General features: G+C 37.9%; 1 protein-coding gene across 1 annotated transcript in view; it reads right to left on the bottom strand.

The window, feature by feature from the left end:
• Window positions 1-18,481, bottom strand: part of foxk1 (forkhead box K1) — an 84,631-nt gene extending 66,150 nt beyond the window's left edge. Inside the window, 1 exon segment of the mRNA XM_052021963.1 lies at window positions 17,914-18,481. Within this exon segment, the coding sequence (XP_051877923.1) occupies window positions 17,914-18,329 (416 nt within the window). The 5' untranslated portion in view covers window positions 18,330-18,481.
• Window positions 18,482-19,070: the final 589 nt, after the last annotated feature.

The raw sequence follows: 19,070 nt of genomic DNA, 5'->3' as shown, positions 1-19,070 counted from the left end.
AGCAGAATATGAATACTACAGAAGGTGGTGATCTTTAATTCCTAGAACCATTTCTTAGTAGGGACAAATCTGCTCACTAAGATGCCTTTTTTTTTAAAGAAAAGGCAAGTCCCGAGGCAAAACATTTTTTATGAGCAACAATAAAACAAAACATACATATGAACCTTCAAATTTGAGAAATCACGAAGCATTAAAAAAAAAGCCTGACAAATTTCTGAGTTTTTTTTTATAAAAGGCAAATAACCTCATCTATAAACATTGAACATTTGGGTCATGCAATATAAAAACTTTTACATGTTGTGATTTAACAAGTTTTAGGACTCCAATATAACTTTTACTACAATGTACTAATATAATACTATAAAATAGTATGGTATAATGAGGAGATGTCAAAAGAAGATTTGGTAACAATGTGGAATATCTTCATTCCTTCTGGTTATGTTGTCCTGATCGTCTCCTGGCTCACATCTATTTCCCCTCCAATTCTGTCCCATTATTGGCTTGCTGGATTGTTCCATTATTTGCAACATTCTGCAACCCACTGTCCTGAGCATAACTTCAACAACTGTGGACCTCAACCACTTCCTTTCCAACCATATATATATACCTATGCCGCCAACTTCCACAACCTCAATTTTTTTTTAATATCAAGTCACATGTGGGGGGTGGGGGGTAGAATACATTTTGTGGTCATTATGGGAGCATCAAAGCAAGCTGACATTTCAAAAGTAGACTGATAAACACAGCTCTAGCCAAAGGCTAGGAAAGACACTGCACTAAAATTATTTGGTTTGCTTTTCCCTTTTTAGGACTTCCTTAGTTCATATACATTTCCAGCACTTCCTGTTTTCATTTCAGCACCTTTCTTTTAAACTTTTCATCATTTTAACTATTTGCCATCTTTAGCTGCTTTGTTGTGGCTGCATTCAGATATTTTTCTATCTTATTAAGTTTGAGATATTCAGTTCATAGTCTGCTTTCCAATGATGCTGGAAATCTGGGGGGAAAAAAAAACAGGAAATGCTGGAAAAACAGCATCTGTGGAAAGAGAATGATGTCATCTATTCCTTCCCTCTTCCCCCACCATAATCCTTATTGCCCTTACTCTTCAAACAGGCTTGCAGTATTCAGTTCTTAGGGGAATGCAAGCAAAAGCTTGCCCTTTCTCCTTACATATTTTCTATTTACCAGTATTTGCAGATCTTTTTTTATACTCGTACTGGTGGGCTCCTTATCTAAGCTCATAATTATATCTCAACTTTTAACTTGCAAAACTACACAGGAGTAGAATGGTAAAATGGTTAGTCATATCAATCTTCCTCATGCTGCTAAAACCTCCCCAAAATCAAAAATTCACATGGTATCTCCAAAAGCCCCAGAGCGATATTTCAAACCAAATGCCAAAATGTGCAAAGACACAAAACTGCACATCCATAAAACCAAATAGTTTAGTTATTCCTCAAGAAACATGACCAGATTTCCTGTGACCTTCTGTGGTAACTCTATAATGGTCAAACATTTCAACAGCTCTACTCACTTAGAACATTGAATGCAATAGTTAATCCTAGGTTTTCTCAAGTTTGAAAATGAATGTATATCCTGTGTAATGTCATGAGATACTCTCAGCTTATTCTTTAAATACCAAATAATCTTGCAGAAGTCATCATTTGAATTTAGGATTAGAAAATAACACATAAAGCAGTCCAGGCCGACTGACATAGTTACATTTGATTCAAAAGCTTTAAAAAAAAAACTCCTCAATAACCAGTCTTCTAAATCCAGATGACTCCAAAGCAGTTTAAAAAATCAGATAGCTGCTTTCTGTATCTGAATGTTCACTTTCAAACAGCTAACAAAAGTTTCACCTTTCTGGACTGCTCTCACTAGAGATGTTTATCCTGCAATGTACAGGATTGCCCCTCAAATCTTTAAATTTCTCACCTTCACCATCCTGTGCCCTCTAATTCTAGACTACCCTGCCCTGGAAAAAGACTGAATATCTATCTGATCTATGCCCCTCAATTTTACAAACCTCTATAAGGTCATCCCTCAGCCTCCTATGTTCCGGTGAGAATAAACCCACCCGACTGATTTACCACTTGCTTCACTCTTTAGTTTCAATTTTTCTGCCCAAATTTGCTGAATTATTAAAAGCACCAAAAACTACTGACGTTCTACTATTTTTTCCAAGGACTCTGTCACATTTCCCACTTAACTTAAATCAATGATAATATTTTCCTCACAAAATGTTAAGACGTATAATTCTAGATGGGTCTTCCAAATCAACAGATGACCAGTCAATGCAGCTAACCAGTGCTGATATATAACATTGCTTCCCACATACTTACAAATTTAAAAATAGGTTTCAAATTTAGCCTTTCTATATTATACTCTTACTGCAGTACTTCATTCACAGAATGCCTCAGACGATGGTCATGAAATATATGCAACGAGCAGCTCAGTTACCGGTGAGACCAAATCTTATGATATACTTATACTTGTTAATGTGATACAGTGGCATGCAAAAGTTACTGTGAATAGCTAAGCAAGTAAAAGATGACCTGATTTCCAAAAGACAAAGTTAAAGATGACACATTTCTTTAACATTTTAAGATTACTTTTTTTTATTTCCATCTTTTACAGTTTCAAAATAACAAAAAAGGAAAAAGGGCCCAAAGCAAAAGTTTGGGCACCCTGCATGGTCAGTACTTAGTAACACCCCCTTTAGCAAGTATCACAGCTTGCAAACACTTTCTGTAGCCAGCCAAGAGTCTTTCAATTCTTGTTTGGGGGATTTTCATCCATACTTCCTTGCAAAAGGCTTCTAGTTCTGAGAGATTCTTGGGCTGTCTTGCATGCACTGCTCTTTTGAGGTCTATCCACAGATTTTCGATGATGTTTAGGTCAGGGGACTGTGAGGGCCATGGCAAAACCTTCAGCTTGTGCCTCTTGAGGTAGTCCATTGTGGATTTTGAGGTGCGTTTAGGATTGTTATCCTGTTGTAGGAGTGATCCTCCTTTAATCTTCAGCATTTTGTTTTACAGACAGTGTGATGTTTGCTTCCACAATTTGCTGGTATTTAATTGAATTCATTCTTCCCTCTACCAGTGAAATGTTCCCCGGGCCACTGGCTGCAACACAAGCCCAAAGCATGATCGATCCACCCTCGTGCTTAACAGTTGGAGAGGTGTTCATTTCATGAAATTCTGCACCCCTTTTTCTCCAAACTTTCCTGCGTCCTCACCACAAAATTCAGCGTCAGAAGTTTGCAAAGGAACATCTAAACAAGCCTGATGTATTTTGGAAACAAGTCCTGTGGACTGATGAAGTTAAAATAGAACTTCTTAGCTGCAATGAGCAAAGGTATGTTTGGAGAAAAAAGGGCGCAGAATTTCATGAAAAGAACACCTCTCCAACTGTTAAGCACAGGGGTGGATCGATCATGCTTTGGGCTTGTGTTGCAGCCAGTGGCACAGGGAACATTTCACTGGTAGAGGGAAGAATGAATTCAATTAAATACCAGCAAATTCTGGAAGCAAACATCACACCGTCTGTGAAAACAAAAGCGCTGAAGATGAAAAGAGAATCACTCCTACAACAGGATAACGATCCCAAACGCACCTCAAAATCCACAATGGACTACCTCAAGAGGCACAAGCTGAAGGTTTTGCCATGGCCCTCACAGTCCCCTGACCTAAACATCATCGAAAATCTGTGGATAGACCTCAAAAGAGCAGTGCATGCAAGACGGCCCAAGAATCTCTCAGAACTAGAAGCCTTTTGCAAGGAAGAATGGGCGAAAATCCCCCAAACAAGAATTGAAAGACTCTTAGCTGACTACAGAAGGTGTTTACAAGCTGTGATACTTGCCAAAGGGGGTGTTACTAAGTACTGACCATGCAGGGTGCCCAAACTTTTGCTTTGGGCCCTTTTCCTTTTTTGTTATTTTGAAACTGTAAAAGATGGAAATAAAAAAAGTAATCTTGCTTAAAATATTAAAGAAATGTGTCATCTTTAACTTCATGTCTTTTGGAAATCAGGTAATCTTTTACTCATTTAGCTATTCACAGTAACAGAAATTTTGACCAGGAGTGCCCAAACTTTTGCATGCCACTGTATATGTCAACACGAAATGCTCAGTATTGTCAAGCAACTAATCCCATAACTATAATTGCACATTTCCATGTAACAAATCCCATCCTCAAATTTTGACCACTGTACTAATAAGTACTGCTATTGGAGTACATTTTTATGGAAAAAAATTGTATCATTAATTTTTGATCTTATCCTCTGAAATTCAAGTATGATAATGTAATTGCTTGTGGATTAATAATGAATTTTTAAAATAAACAAATCAAAGTGTCTTGCTCCTGATCGCTTTTTTCCCCCAATTACTCAAAATGGGACTGCTGGAAGCCCCTCATAAGCTCTGTGACATTTCATCCTTTTTCATTCTAGAGATAGTCCAATAGTGCTCGCTAGAGAGTAGACAGCTGGGAAATTTAAACAGGTGTAATATATGGTATTTCATGTGTGGAGACCCAAGAACAAAATTTAGGCTGAGCAAGAATTGCACTGACAGGAGGTGCCTTTTTTCAGATGAAACATTAAACCAAGGCCTTAACTTCGTCAAGCTAAAAGAGGTCCAATGTCTCGATATCAAGTCACTCAAGCGTCCTGGCCTTATATCACACTGCTGTCTGTAGGACACTGTAGAGTGCAAAATGACTGCAGCACTTCTGCACTACAATAAACACAGACAATGAAATACTCTTAAAAGAGTATTTCATCATCTGCTCAGAGACTCCCTGAAGTCATGCAACATCTACTCTCCAGAAGCTTTGGGTGAAGATGATGGAAAATGGTCAAAAAAGGGAAAAGAGAACAAAAATCATGATTTTTTTTTCCATTAATACAGCTAAGCAAACATTAGGATTTCTTCCACATTTGCAGCCTGAAGGAACTAACAGGCAACTTAAAAAGAATTATGAACTTAAACTGCACATTAAATATCCTCTGTGATCTTCTACATCCATCCACCAAACCCCCTATCTGAACAGCTCGAATAAAATTGATCATGTTTCTGAGCCTCAAAATGTAAGAATGCTCTAAGTATGCTTGTTTAGGGGTACTGCAACACTGCAACTAGATGTTCAAGTACAGCAGAAAACAAATCAAGTCAAGCCATTCTTTAATTTTTCTTTAACCTTCTCTTGAAGAACAAAGTCCTCACAGAAACTTGCTCTGTACTTTGCTTTTCTTTGAATGGATATTTAATGTCACAAGTATGTCACATTAGAAAATGAACAGTAACTATTTATAAGGAGCCAGAACAGGCAGCTTCTGCATTACAGCCATTCGGGTTACAGAAATTCACTCTTACAGAATTCACAAATCACTACCTAACAATTTGAGATATAGAATAATTCACTCTCACAGAAGTTCTGTAGAAAAAAGGAAAATAACTCAAAACACAATTTATCTTTTTTTAAATTCACATTTCTTGACACATGATGAGACTTTGCGTTACGGGGAAAAAAAAAATCGCAATACAGCCTGTTTTCTAGGAATGCAATTCCCCCCTTAATGCAGGATTTGCCTGTAACAGAAACAATCCCAATGTGTTTTATAAGAGTGTTATCGTAAAATATGAAACTACTGCACCTAATAAGTTATTAGGACAGTTGGCCAATAGTAATCAAATGCAGGTATTAAGGAAAGAAAAGGTAGTGAAATGGGGAGCTCAAGGCCTTGGCAGCTGGAAGCATGGAGCCTACATTCCAGTGATTAAATTCAGAGATGATCAGATTAAATGGAGCAATACAGATCTAGAAGGATAATACAGAAAGAAAAGGGCAAGGCGATCGACAGATATGAGCACAAGGAGTGAGAATTTTAAATGGTTGTGCCACATCGCAGGACTACATAAAGGTCAGTATGCACAGAAACGATGGGTGAATGAGGCTTGATGTGGCTTCCCCATTGCAAGTCCTTAACTTGTTATACCAGATGTCAAAGAATGACAGTTGAACAAACTGAAACATAAACTTTAAGACACACAAAAGCCTGTATTGATGTGGGTTTATCATTTCCTTGTTTACCTTCAAAAATGCACATTTTGATGAGATTGGGCTATACCTAGGTCTACCTTGATATTAGTAAAATGAGAGCAACATTAGATGGGTGCAAGCCAATTTTCCTGGGCTACCAAAGAAATTTAAACCAAAGGTTATGGTACAGATGCAAACCAGACCACAAATAATCAAATTAGAAATACACAAGACTACTTTGATAGTAGAATAATCACTAAATTAAAAATTAAAAAGAACAGCATTGGAGTAAAATCCTTAATGTTGCAGCACTCAAATTAATTCATGATTTGCTATCAGGAAACATGTTTAAGTTCATGAAACAAAGTAAACACTGACAACCTAGAAGATAGTAGCATATTGGTCAAGTTACTGGGCTAGCAGCCAATGCTTTTAACCATTGATCCTGAGACAAATTCAAATCCCACGCCGATAGGCATCTTGAGAATTTAAATTGAAGTAATTAAATAAATGTGAAATATTTTTTTAAAAAGCAGCTACACAGTAAAATCACCAAGAAACTACCAGGTATTTATTTGAAAAAAAATCTGGTACATTAATGTTCTTCAGAGGAATAAAACACCCAATCTGAACTGTATGTGACTTGAGACCTATCAACAGGTTGACTCCTAACTCCCGACACAGCTCAGGGGCAGTAGGGGATGGAGAATAATTGTTGGCCTTCCCACGAGCAAACAAATTAAATGAAAAACACAATCTTAAAGAGATACAACACACAACATTAGAGAAAAACACAAAGGGTTAAAAATGGCAAATGCAGGAAATGCTTGGGCAAAGTTTAACTCAAAGCCTAAGGAGCAAAATTACCTCATCAATCCAGAAATGCAGTTAGTGCAAGTTTAGCAAAAATATTTAAACATGCAAACGTCTTTTTTTCATAGCTACATTAGTAAAGCATAATCAGGTTGTGAAGAAAGAAAGCATTTTTTTTTAAATCAATAAAAATAATACAAGTTTTATGCCAAGAGTGTCCTGTGGTCAAATATACAATATATTGAGAGAAGACTCCTCAAAAGTAAATGTTTGTCAATTTTCAGCAATTCTAAAGCTCTTAATAATCATATTTACACATCAGGACACAAATAACAGTATGTTCACAGCAGAAAGATAACACTTTAGTTTGTGCTAATGACATTGTGAAAGACCAGTTCCCAATTTCCATCATGTCAGCATAGAGACACAAAGATCAAAGTGCACCATCACTGGAAAAAACAAAAAAAAAATGAAACAGCTAATCAGGACATCTAGCGATAAGCAAAGTCACTCATCTGTTTCCAGTCAAATTATGTGGGGAGAGAGAAATCTGGAAGCATATTATCTTGGAGAAAATTGTCAAAAACTTAAATGATTACTTAAGACATGCTACGTGCATTCTTCTATCTAGAAATATCACTAAAAAAAACACTAGAAATTATTAGAAATGTTTCGTGAGATCAAAAATAAAGTTCCAGGGATTTTAAGATATGACTTTCATGTTAGCTCTAAAATACAAGCATTTATCACATTTTCCTGACACCTAGTCTGAGGATATTCCTCAAGTTTATTCCAAGATTACCATATTTTACTGAATTTCAACATGACAGTTGGAGCCTCAGCACCCAAATGTGATATTAAAAAAAATCTTCAAATCTTCCAATTTGGAGAAGAAATTATTTAGTGGGTTAAGAGATGCAAATTAATAGCTCTCAGTTAAATTAGTACAACAAAACTGTGATTGTTAATTCCGCACTTGAAATGTCTGTAAGGTATAGCTGATGACAAGTCGGGGTACAAATTTTGTACATCTCCAGGAGATGTTCCCTTAAATGACTTATTAGTCAGATGTACTCTGACATCTTGCTCCTGGAACCTGGCGTATACTTTTACCAAACATTTAATGAAAGGAAGTGCTGAGAAATTCAATAAATTAATTCTTGGAAGGAAGGAACCATTTTATGAGGAAAGATAGAAGGACTTATATTGGGACTACGCTTTCTAGAATTTAAAGGTGACCTTATTGAGACAAAAGATTCTGAGAGTTGCTGTGATGTGTTTCCCTTGTTCCTTCAGTAGACTGGATAAACTGACTGACTGCTGTGTAATAGATTGTCTGTGTTGTATCAACTCAATAGCTTTGCCTGACTGTGTTGGCAATAAATACTGTTTTAGAGGATCGGAAATAAAAACACAAAATGCTACAAACAGTCAGCAAAAATAAAAAAAACATCTGTATTGGAGTGTCAGACTACTTTGGGTGTGGAGCTCTACAGTAAAATTTGAATCCACTATCTTCTATCTAATCAGCAAGAGTTCTGGAAAATGAATACAAGTAACAAGATTCATGAAAATAGGAAGTTTCCTTCTCTTTGGCAGTGGTAGAGATTGATACATACTCATCTTTCCCATCATTCTTGTTGCTTTTTCTCTGCTCCAACACTATAATAGAAGATAGTGGCTTATCCATCCAACATGAAGGCCAAGTTAATAGTTTTTTTTAGGTAGGGGTGAGAGTGACACAAGTACCAATCACACTGGACTATCACTCATCGGTCTCCAGTTGAGCATTGAGTGGATAAAAAAAAAGAAATGAAACTAAAAATCAAAGCACACTTTTTATTTTGTTCATGGAATGTAGACACTGTTGACAGGGCCAGGATATATTAAGCATCTCCAATTTCCCTTGAACCAAATTACTGTAAATAATTTCCAAAGTTGAAAGAACACAGAACTCACAGAGAGTGGCAACACTCGCAGAGAACCATACATACTAGGGTGGGGAGAAGTTAGTTAAAATACAATAAATTACTTGGAAATACTGAAAATTTCACATGGATAACAGGATCAGACATTTTGCATAAAACTACATCCCAATAACCAATTAATTTGCTTATACTTAAGTGGTTGACCAAAATAAATCCAGTTTTACTTGTTTTTTCATATTTTTAATTCCAGCAACTGCAGTATTTTGCTTTTATTACAAATGCTGAAGGGTTGGCCTGATCACAATGGTAAGTTTAAACAACAACTACAGAGCCATGTGCAAACAGGATTACTATTTGATATCAGATTATTTCAGTTATACAGCAACCATCAGTTCCCTTTTAACAGAAACATGTTCTTCAAACTTGTACCTTAAGTAGTGTATACCTAAACCCAAAGTTCATGAAATAAAAATATTCTAAAAATAAATATCCCTCATTTATTTTCACAGCCTCTAATTTAAAAACATTAGCAATGGAATTTAAGTTCAGCCAACACTGATGCAATGTCTGCTGGCTGTAAGAATCCCACATGAACTGGACAGTCTCACATTGTTTCCAGTGTAAATGGTTAACAGTACAAAATACACGACACCTTTTTGGCATCCTTCATGATCATAAGCATGGAATTCAGAAAACTGCAACTGATTTTCTCGGCATGGTAAATAAATATCTTTATGAACAGAGTGATTGAAGCTGATACTGGATGAGTAAAATGGAAAATCTTCTACCTCCCAGCATTAGCAACCTCGTAGCAAGCAGCAAAAAGAGAAAAATAGTCGAGGGGAAATATTCAACATGCCCTGAACATCAAATTTCAATGCCAAATACAGAAATGAACCTCAAGTTTTATGGAATTTTTCTCTCTCAGATCAGTAATAGCAATTTTCACTGAGAAAAGTATTTATGTTCTCGTGTTCTGCACAAAATTATTTGCAATTATTTCTACTAGTTGTTGGCCTTAAACTGCTTACACAGCAATGATCTTTCATTAAAACCAAAAACAAGGGGTACAACAAACTAAGCTGTCAAAATATAGTTTCTCTTGGAATAGGTTCACGACTCTTGAAAGAGTTCAAATCCTATTTGACATTCAAATTTTACCAACTTTTACTGAGAGGTATTAAATATTCTTAGCAAAAATGAATAATCATGGCTAGGGGAAAAGGAAAGGGGAAAGATTGACAGAGGCATACACCTTCCAAACAAACATCTTGCTAGTCCATGAAATTCACAGAATTGTTCATCTTAAAATGATTGTCCCTAACATACAGAAAGGTGCTGAAGGAAGGAGTATACCAGCTACAAGGTTGGGCAAGGGTAGAAGGAACAAAACAAAAACATGCAATAACAAAGAAGGAAATTACTTGCCAATCACTTCAAGGGAATGCTAATGTCAAAATCTCTGCACCAAAGGCACTATTTCAGCACACTGTATAGACAGGACATAGAATCCCGTAAACTCAAGTTTTAAGCACTATGCATTAATTAGATCAGGGAACTATTATTCAGACCTAAACCTAGTTGGACTCAAAACACCTGGAATATAAGTTGTTCCAGTCTTTCTAAGAAAAATGAACTATGAATGATTTAACACAGTAAGAATGGAGCAATTCACATTCCAGATACTTGAGTCTGACCAGAATGAAGGGAGTGTCAAGCTCTGCTCTGGCATACTGCATATTAAATTACAGAGGCATTCTGTTCTTAACTGAACTCATCGTTATTCAATGATGAGCCTAAACATTGAATAATCCTTCAAACACAAAAACCATTGCACTCAAACCTAATTCTCTCAACTTCTCCACATTTCTGGCTGAGAATGCTGGATAGTTCCAAGGAACGACACCTTCAGCCAATTTTCCCCTTAACCCAAAACTAACAGTGCACTTTGTGCAGTTCCTGCCAGAATCAGTTAATTCTGTACAACATAAAGAGAAAGAACTTGCATTTATCTAATTGACCACAAGATCATGAAAAGCATTCAGTATTTTTCTGCAGAGCAAAGTTACTGTTGTATTGAAGGAAATTTGTATCCAGTGAGGGTTCTACAAACAGAAATGCAATAATCACCATGTAGAGTGCTTTTAGTGAAGTTACACGAGAGGTAAAATTTGATTAAATATCTGTAAACTGCCCTGCTTCTTCAGCCATTCCTATAGAATCTCATTTTAACATTTCTACCAATACATAACACCTCCAGCAATCTATCATTCCTTCAGTTCTGCACTCCATTCAAGAAAATGGAGTGGGCCTTGAATTCAAGGATTTTGACTCAGACTGGAGCATTCCATCTGTGGCAAGGCTGAAACCTCAAGTCTTTTTGGTCTTGGTGCAATCAGGTCAACTTGCTGCCTTATAGGATGCCATATTACAACAAAAACTTGTCCCAAGTTTTGCAAGTCAAAAGATATGGTTATGACATAAACCAATCTTAAAACTCACGTTCAAATATTAGCAATGGAATTACCCAATGGCTCTTCCTCCAATTTAGGGTGCTGAATTAACTCACTTTTTAAAAAAAAACATATCTTATGTATTGTAATAAATATGGAATCACAGAATTGTTATGATTTGGCTCCTATTATAACAATGTCATCAATTTCTTTCTGAAACTCTTTCTCCCCCCACTGCCCTGCAAATTTAATCCCACTCAAATACTTATCCAATTCACTGTATAAGACACTGGTTGATTCTTTTTCCATCACTCTCAGTCAGTGAATTCCAGATCATGACTATTCTCTGAATAAAAAGTTTTCCTCACATCCCCCTTACATCTTTTAAATCTATGTCCCAGGTTCTTGATTCATTCACTCACTAATGGGAATAGCTTCCCCCAATCTACCCTTTCTGTTATCAAAACTCCTTTGTCTCCTTTACTCCAAGGAGAATATTACCAGTTTCATCAGTCTGACCTTATAGGTGAAATCCTTCATCCCTGACCATTCTAGCAAAGGTACATTCTGCATCTTCTCCAGAATCTTCACATGCTTCCTCGATTGTGGTCCTGAATTGGATGCAAAACTCCAATTGTGGTATGAGTATTTTATACATGGTAAACATAACTTCGCTTTTGTAAGCTATGCCTCTATTTAATGAACCCCAGATGTGCTAATTATTTTACTAATTAATCTTTCCACATGCCTCATCACTTTTAAGGATTTATGCACATGTTGACCCACATCTTTCTGCTTCTGCACACCCTTTAGAACTGCACGTTCTGCCACTATTCTGCATGTTCAAGCAGCCTAGATCTTCTTGCAATCTATTATTCTCACACTTCCAAGCTGTGTCAGCTGCATATTTAGAAATTTTATCCTGAACACCCATGTCAACCTCATTCAGTCTGGAGAAAATACATTAATCATGACTTTCTGTCCTCAAGTCAATTTCCCATCCCTGCTGCTAATACTAATTCTTCATTTCCATTGGCCTCAATTTATTAACCAATGTCGTAAGCCACATGTTTCTGAAAATCCATGCAGACATCTACTGCATTTCCTTCAACCTTTTCCATTACCCCAAAGTACTCAACCAGCTAACTTGACACAGTTTGTCTTTAACAAATCTATGCTGGCTCTCCTTTATCAATTCAACCTTCACCAAAGGTCTATTAATGATTTCCCCAATTACTTTTTCTAAAAACTTCCCCACAACTGAGGTTAAACTGACAGGCATATGTCCTTGTACCATTTTTTGAACAAGGTTACTGCACTTGCTATTTTCCAGTCATTTGGTACCTCCTCCGTATCAAGAAAGGATTGCAAGCATATGGCAAGCACTTTTACAATCTCCATCTCCACAATCCCCTCCCCTCCACCCCCACCCCCACCCACCCCGAAAAAGAACAGTCCAGTGAGGTTGAAAATAGGCTTGATCCAGAGTATTCAGGGATATTTTTGGATGTCTTAGCAGACACCAGAAAATTCAAGCCCTGATTTTTTGGCAGGATTTTTTTTGCCCTTGCACCCTTATTCTAGGATAAAATTCCCACAAATGATGTCAATAATACAAAATTTTTTAAAAGCAACTGATCTGAAAAACAACGTTCTTATTTACTCATTGAAACAGTAATATTTAAAAGGTGAAAATTAGATATGCAACTTCAAGTTCCACCTCACATGTGCCAGTAATACTGAACCTGTGAAGGTCAAGATCATAATCACTATTAGAAGCATTCCAAACTGCTGCATATTGCTGCATTAGAGAGGTTACCCAACCACCATATTCAACGAGAGAACTACATTTCCTTCAGCCCACTGGATCAGTCAAAAAAAAGGACCTTTGGCTGCACTGCTAAGTGGAGACATTAATAGACTGATTGTGTACTTCCAGCACTGTGAGAACTTGAATGCATCAAAGAGATTAACATTTTCCAGTCCTTTGACACTTCCCCCTCTATTGAGAGAGGGGATTGCAAAACTATAGCAAGGCCTTCTATAACCCCCCATCTCCAAAGATCTGGACCTGGTGGCTTGATGCCCTAGAAATATGTTCACATAACTCCAAAGTGGTCCTGTGCAGTTGAAAATTGGCTTAACCCAGAGTAGACCAATCTTGTGCACATTTCTAGGTGTTTTACACTGGGTGAATGCCTCCAGTAACGTGATAATTCCTTCCTTGCTTCTTAATTAATCAAATGGATAAAATAAAATTGTGTAATCTTATTTCTGAGTGCTTGCTGGTAACTCACTTTAAATGTAAGCAGCAAACAACCCACATGCAATAATGTTCAGCTATGTTTTTACCCCCATTAAGGGCAATAGAATGCCTATGCAGGCATATAAAGAATATATTCCATAATCAGAAAACCTGGTTCATTCTCAGGACTGTTAATTATGTCAGTTTTTTTTTATTTTCAATGCAAACAAATCACAAAACTCTGACATTAAAAGGGACAAACTGCCAAAAGTAACAAATGAAGATTTAAATATGTTACTTGGGAGCAAACTTGACAATTTCTGTCATTTCAATGTTTTTTCAACACACTCCAAATTTATCATAACATCTATAAAATACTACTCAGTCATCTATAATTTAATGTACACCATTATTCATATATCATGATTAAAAGTGCAACATTACAAGGGTTATCCTTGTTGACGTGAAAGAGGGACGCCTTCCTTGACAGAAAGCACATCATTTCTATATAGTATGACTTTTGTCAGTACTAAATGTGTTAATCCACCAAAATACAACTTTTCTAAGTGTATTGAAAGATGACATCACTTCAAATTAAGTGATTACTTTTATCAGTAGGAATAGAATATTCAAGAACCAAACAAAATGAATTTAAATTTCAATCCACCATCAACCCATAATCATCTGCCAACTTTGCAAGATCTTACCAAGGAAATAGATACAAATTATAACCTAAACAATAATATATTTTCAATTCCAAGAAAAGTCACTGACCTGAAATAGCACTACAGTTTCTCTCCCCACAAATATTGTAAGATCTACTATGCTTCTAGCATTTTCTGCATTTACCTCACCGAAGTACCACCTGTACAATCAGAGGAATCCAAAATGGTACTCAAGTATTTGATGCTAGAAATCAGAGGGATCCAAAATGTGGCACCCAAGCTTTTAGACTAATCCAACGATGCACAACATATGGCCCATAACCACTTCAGTGAACAGCTATGTGAGAACTCTTGTCCATGCAAGAACCCATCCCTACCTTAATTTATTGCGGTATACTTCAGGCGGCTTCCTCTGGCCCATGAGTTCTCCCAAGGAACCAGAGAATAAATGACTTCATAATTAGGACATAGAACAGTACAGTACAGGAAAAGGCCCACGATGACTGTGCCAACCATGATGTTAATTTAAATACAATATAAAACAGTACAGCACAGACAGACCCTTGGCAGGAGGTCAAGATGACCAAAGAACAGGCTCCACTGTACAGACTTAGCAGAGGGACATAGAGCAACGGCTTTGCCCACATCTTTTTTCTCAATCCATCTCCTTCCAACATCTTCCTCCCACCCTCCCTCAGTACTTCATTCTCCCTCAATTCCCCTTCCCTAATTGTCTCCCTCAGTCTCAGCCCTCATCACTCGCCTACCCTCTCAATTTCTCCATTCTCCACCCAACCTACACCAAACCCAGCTTTACCCTCTCTCCAGTTGCCACTACTCACCTTCATCAAAATTAAGGCCGCCCTTTCCTCCCTCCACCCATCCCCAGTTTCAGCAGGTGACTATGGCAAGGTGATATAACCAGCCCCAACTTGGGGGAATCCTCAGCTGCCGGACATCAAAAGATTAAGGTCTTAAATTTAAGAGCAGCACTGGACAGAGGCCTCGAGTTCATTATACATGTAGAGTAATGCATAACATTATACTTTGTATCTCGAGAGAAATGCCCACATCACTTTGTGTTATTTGGCATCTTGAGCCATTGCACTATGGATATTCATCCCCAAAATGAAAATTGCATTTCTTCATCTTTGATTTTATGCTGCTTACACAGTTAAAATAAATAACACTCAATCACCCTAATGTCTCCATGACCTCATCATTATTTCTGAATTACTATTAACAAATTCTGAATCATGCCCTGTGACATCTGTATTTAACAATAATTTTCAAGAATTAACATTTCTATTATAATTTAGTAATATTATAATGTGTTTTCTAGAACCAACAGAAGCTAATGCTAGAAAAATAATCAATTGGAACACATTAACAATCAGGATGTGGTCATTATTGGCAGGTTCAACATGTCTTACCTATCCATAATTGAGATGGTGAGCTAACTTCTTGAACTGCTGAAGTCTATGACATGTGAATTGAGCAGAAGGATGGCAGCTTGCAAATCCCAACAAAATATGCAGAGCTACAAGTCTTAATAATGAACAAACTGGCTCATTTTGGGGTGGGGGGGGGCAGAGTTAGCAATCTGATAGGTAACAGTGATATTTTAAACTTTTGTCACTATGGCAATGTGGCATGCATGCTCAATTTCTATTCTGGGGTTCCTGATTTTACTTGCTTCACTGTTAGAGATTAGCAGATGAAGGCCTTGGGAACAGGAAATTATAACAAAAAGGATCTCATTCAGAATATTTCATCAAACTACCTGAAAAACTGCTGAGAATGACACTGGAAACTATCCAAGAGAAGACACTTGCCCATCCTCTCAGATAAGAGAACACAAAAGTAAATAAAATGGAACCTGAAAATGATACAATCCCACATGGGAGCCCTGTTTCCAAAAAAAATCACAGAACTTACAAAGCCTGCAGCACCACTTACTGGAAACTTTTATTATCTCTTTATGCAAAATCACCAGTAAACCCAGATGTGTGACAAAAGGAAATCTCTTACGAATCAAGAAAAAAATTTAAGCTGTCTTACTTCCTATGAACAGAAGTCACAAAACTAATAAGGGAAAGCCCCTCAATCAAATTCTGAGAAATGTTAGAAATGCTTTCAGAAATTTCATTTCTCTGGAAATAGAAAACATTCACGAGGTGTCAAGGGTGAGATGCCAACAAACCAAGTTAAAAATTCAGTAAAGCTTTTATACCATTTTCATTAACACTCACTAAAAGTCATTTTCTCTAAACAGCACAACTGTCCTGTTAAGAGGTTATCCATATAGGACCCCAAAAATTGCCTCTGAAGACTAAAGAGCACAATCATTTTAAAAATGAAGCACTAAGTTATTGAAGTGGTACATTTAACAAAAACATAATTGACATGCTGCAAATTAAAACTAAAAGGAACTCATACTTTCATCTTCAAATTAGATGGAAAATTTAAGTGAATGGTGCTACAAAATATAGCTCATTAGAACTACATTTCCTTTTGATACTAGATGAAAAAGACTTTCAATTTATAGTGTACAAGTCAATCAAAAATGCATTAACATAATTTCTAAACTATTTGCAATTAGGATCTTTTTTTTCTAAGAACATATAGTGCAATTAGCATTTCTACAAGGTTATTTCCTCTTTATTATTCAACATTGTAGTCAGTCTCGTGCTCTACTGTTAGTTTATGCTCTAGTCAAAAGGTTGTGGTTCAAAGTCCATTCCAGGTACCTGAGCAAATTATCTAAACTGACACTCCAGGGCACATGATGTGGGAGCATTGTACTGTCGGAGATGAAGTCTTTCACACTGCGTCTTCCACCTCAGATGTGAAATAGGTTTGAAGAATTCGGCCAATATTTACCCATCAACAGTGCACCAAAAAAACAGATTATCTGGTTATTTATGTTGATGCTAACTGTGAGACCTTACTTTGTGCAAATCAGTGGTAAAACAGTGAGTGTAAGTGAAAACTAATTCCTTGATTTTGGAGTACTTTGGGAAGTCCTAAGGTGGAGAAAGGCATTGTTTAATTCAAAATCCCCCTGGATTGGGACAGCTTATCTTATTTAAACCTATTACTTTTTATTCCACACACACAAGAGCACAAAACCTATATAAATAATAAAAAAAATTACAAATCACAGGAGAATCCTATTAAATGAAATTCAATTCTTAGTTCTTAAGTAGAGGGACTTTTTTAAAATTTCACTGGAAAATACTTTCTCATCGGTGTGTATAGGAAGACCTTTAAGAGATACTGTATTTCATTTCATGGCTCCATTACAATTCCTGACAATCTTTTAGAAATAAATCACATGTTGCAAGCAGCTTTTTAGAAAGAACATACAACATGATCTGCTCAGTAAATTGGTAAAATTGCATGGGTTCAAGCATACAAATAATAGAAATATCTAACATCAGTCTACCCCATTTTTTTAAAATTTAGTTCTCTGTATGGCTTCTTCTTCCCCAGCAAGGAGCTGCTCCCTCCCTCTTTCCCTGAGCTTGGTTAGCCTGGCTCTGACACGCTGTCTACTTGGTATGTTTACATTAGGTGGTTATGGCCTAGACGCCAGGTGGAAGTCTCCGGCCTCGAGTTGTAAAGTAGTGGGCTGACGCAGCGACTAGGCTCGGGTTTGACTTCAACTCCTAGCCCGGCGTAGGCCTCGTTTTATTAAGAAAAAAGACAACAAAAGAAGCCGGCGTCCGGTTTTTCCCCCCTGCAGGCGGTACTCACTGTCGGGGCAGCAGCAGCGGCGGCGCCCCTCTCCTCTGGAAGGCGCCGTCCACGAAGACACCGTTCTTGCCGAGACACTTCAGGTAGAAGTGCGGCTCCTGGAAAGTGATCTGCAGGTGGCGGCGGGAGATGAAGCTCGAGTGGCCCATGTTCACATCCACGGGACCCTGGCTGGAGTTGCGGCCGATCGTCACCGACTGCTGCCGCATCAGATACTCGAAATCACGGCCCTCGAGTTTGGCGATAGCGGCGTCGGGCGGGGCCTGCGGGTCAAGGCCCAGTTCCCAGCGCACGACGCCGGCCTTGAGCTGACCGCTTAGCCGGCTCGGGCTGCAAGGGGCCGATTTGAGAGCCAGCAGCGCTCGGGCGCCCGTGTCGTCGCCTTCGCTGTCAGAGGGCAACAAGACTGCCTGCATGTCGCGGGGTGGGGTGAAGGAGAGCCGCAGGCGCCGGGTTCGGTCCGAGGGGCCTGTGAATGAACGCGGCCGGGCACAGCCTCGGATCGGCGGCTGGGGAGCGCCGTGTGTCTCCTGTTAGAGAGGAGTCATAACACGCCGGGAGGAGGGGGACGGGGCAGAGAGAAAACACGGACTGGAGTCCCTTCCAATACAAGAAACAGGAACCCAAAGGCTGTCTCGTGTACGTTTTTGTCTCTTTATAGATGTTCCAAAGCGTTGTAAAGATAATATATTACTTTTTAAGATTATTGTTATAATACAGGAAATGCAGCAATCTGTTTACACAGCAAGCCTCACAAATGGTAATGTGAACATGATCTGACATTCTGCTTTTTGGTAATGTTGATAGAGGGATAAATATTGCTCATAGCACCAGGAATAATTTCTTGTTCTCCAAAGTGGTGCCACAGGAACTTTTTCACTCACCTCAGCAAATGAGCAGGACCTCAGTCTGACATGGAGACACAAGGTTCTGCAGATGCTGGAATCTGAAGCAACAAACAATTCCTCCCCCCCCCCCCCCCCATGCTGCGCAACCCACTGAGTTCCTCCAGCAGATTGTTTGTTGCTCCTTTATTTAACATCTAGTCCAAAGGCAACAGTACAGCACTCCCAGAACTTCACTGTAGACTCAACCAGAATTTTTTGTGCTTGGGTTTCCACACTGGGACTTGAAACTTCCATTTATTTAGCATGTTT

The sequence above is a fragment of the Pristis pectinata genome, chromosome 8, assembly GCF_009764475.1.
Source record: "Pristis pectinata isolate sPriPec2 chromosome 8, sPriPec2.1.pri, whole genome shotgun sequence".
Classification (NCBI taxonomy): domain Eukaryota; kingdom Metazoa; phylum Chordata; class Chondrichthyes; order Rhinopristiformes; family Pristidae; genus Pristis; species Pristis pectinata.
Note: the sequence above shows the minus strand (reverse complement) of the source record. Positions and strands in the feature narration are given on the sequence as shown.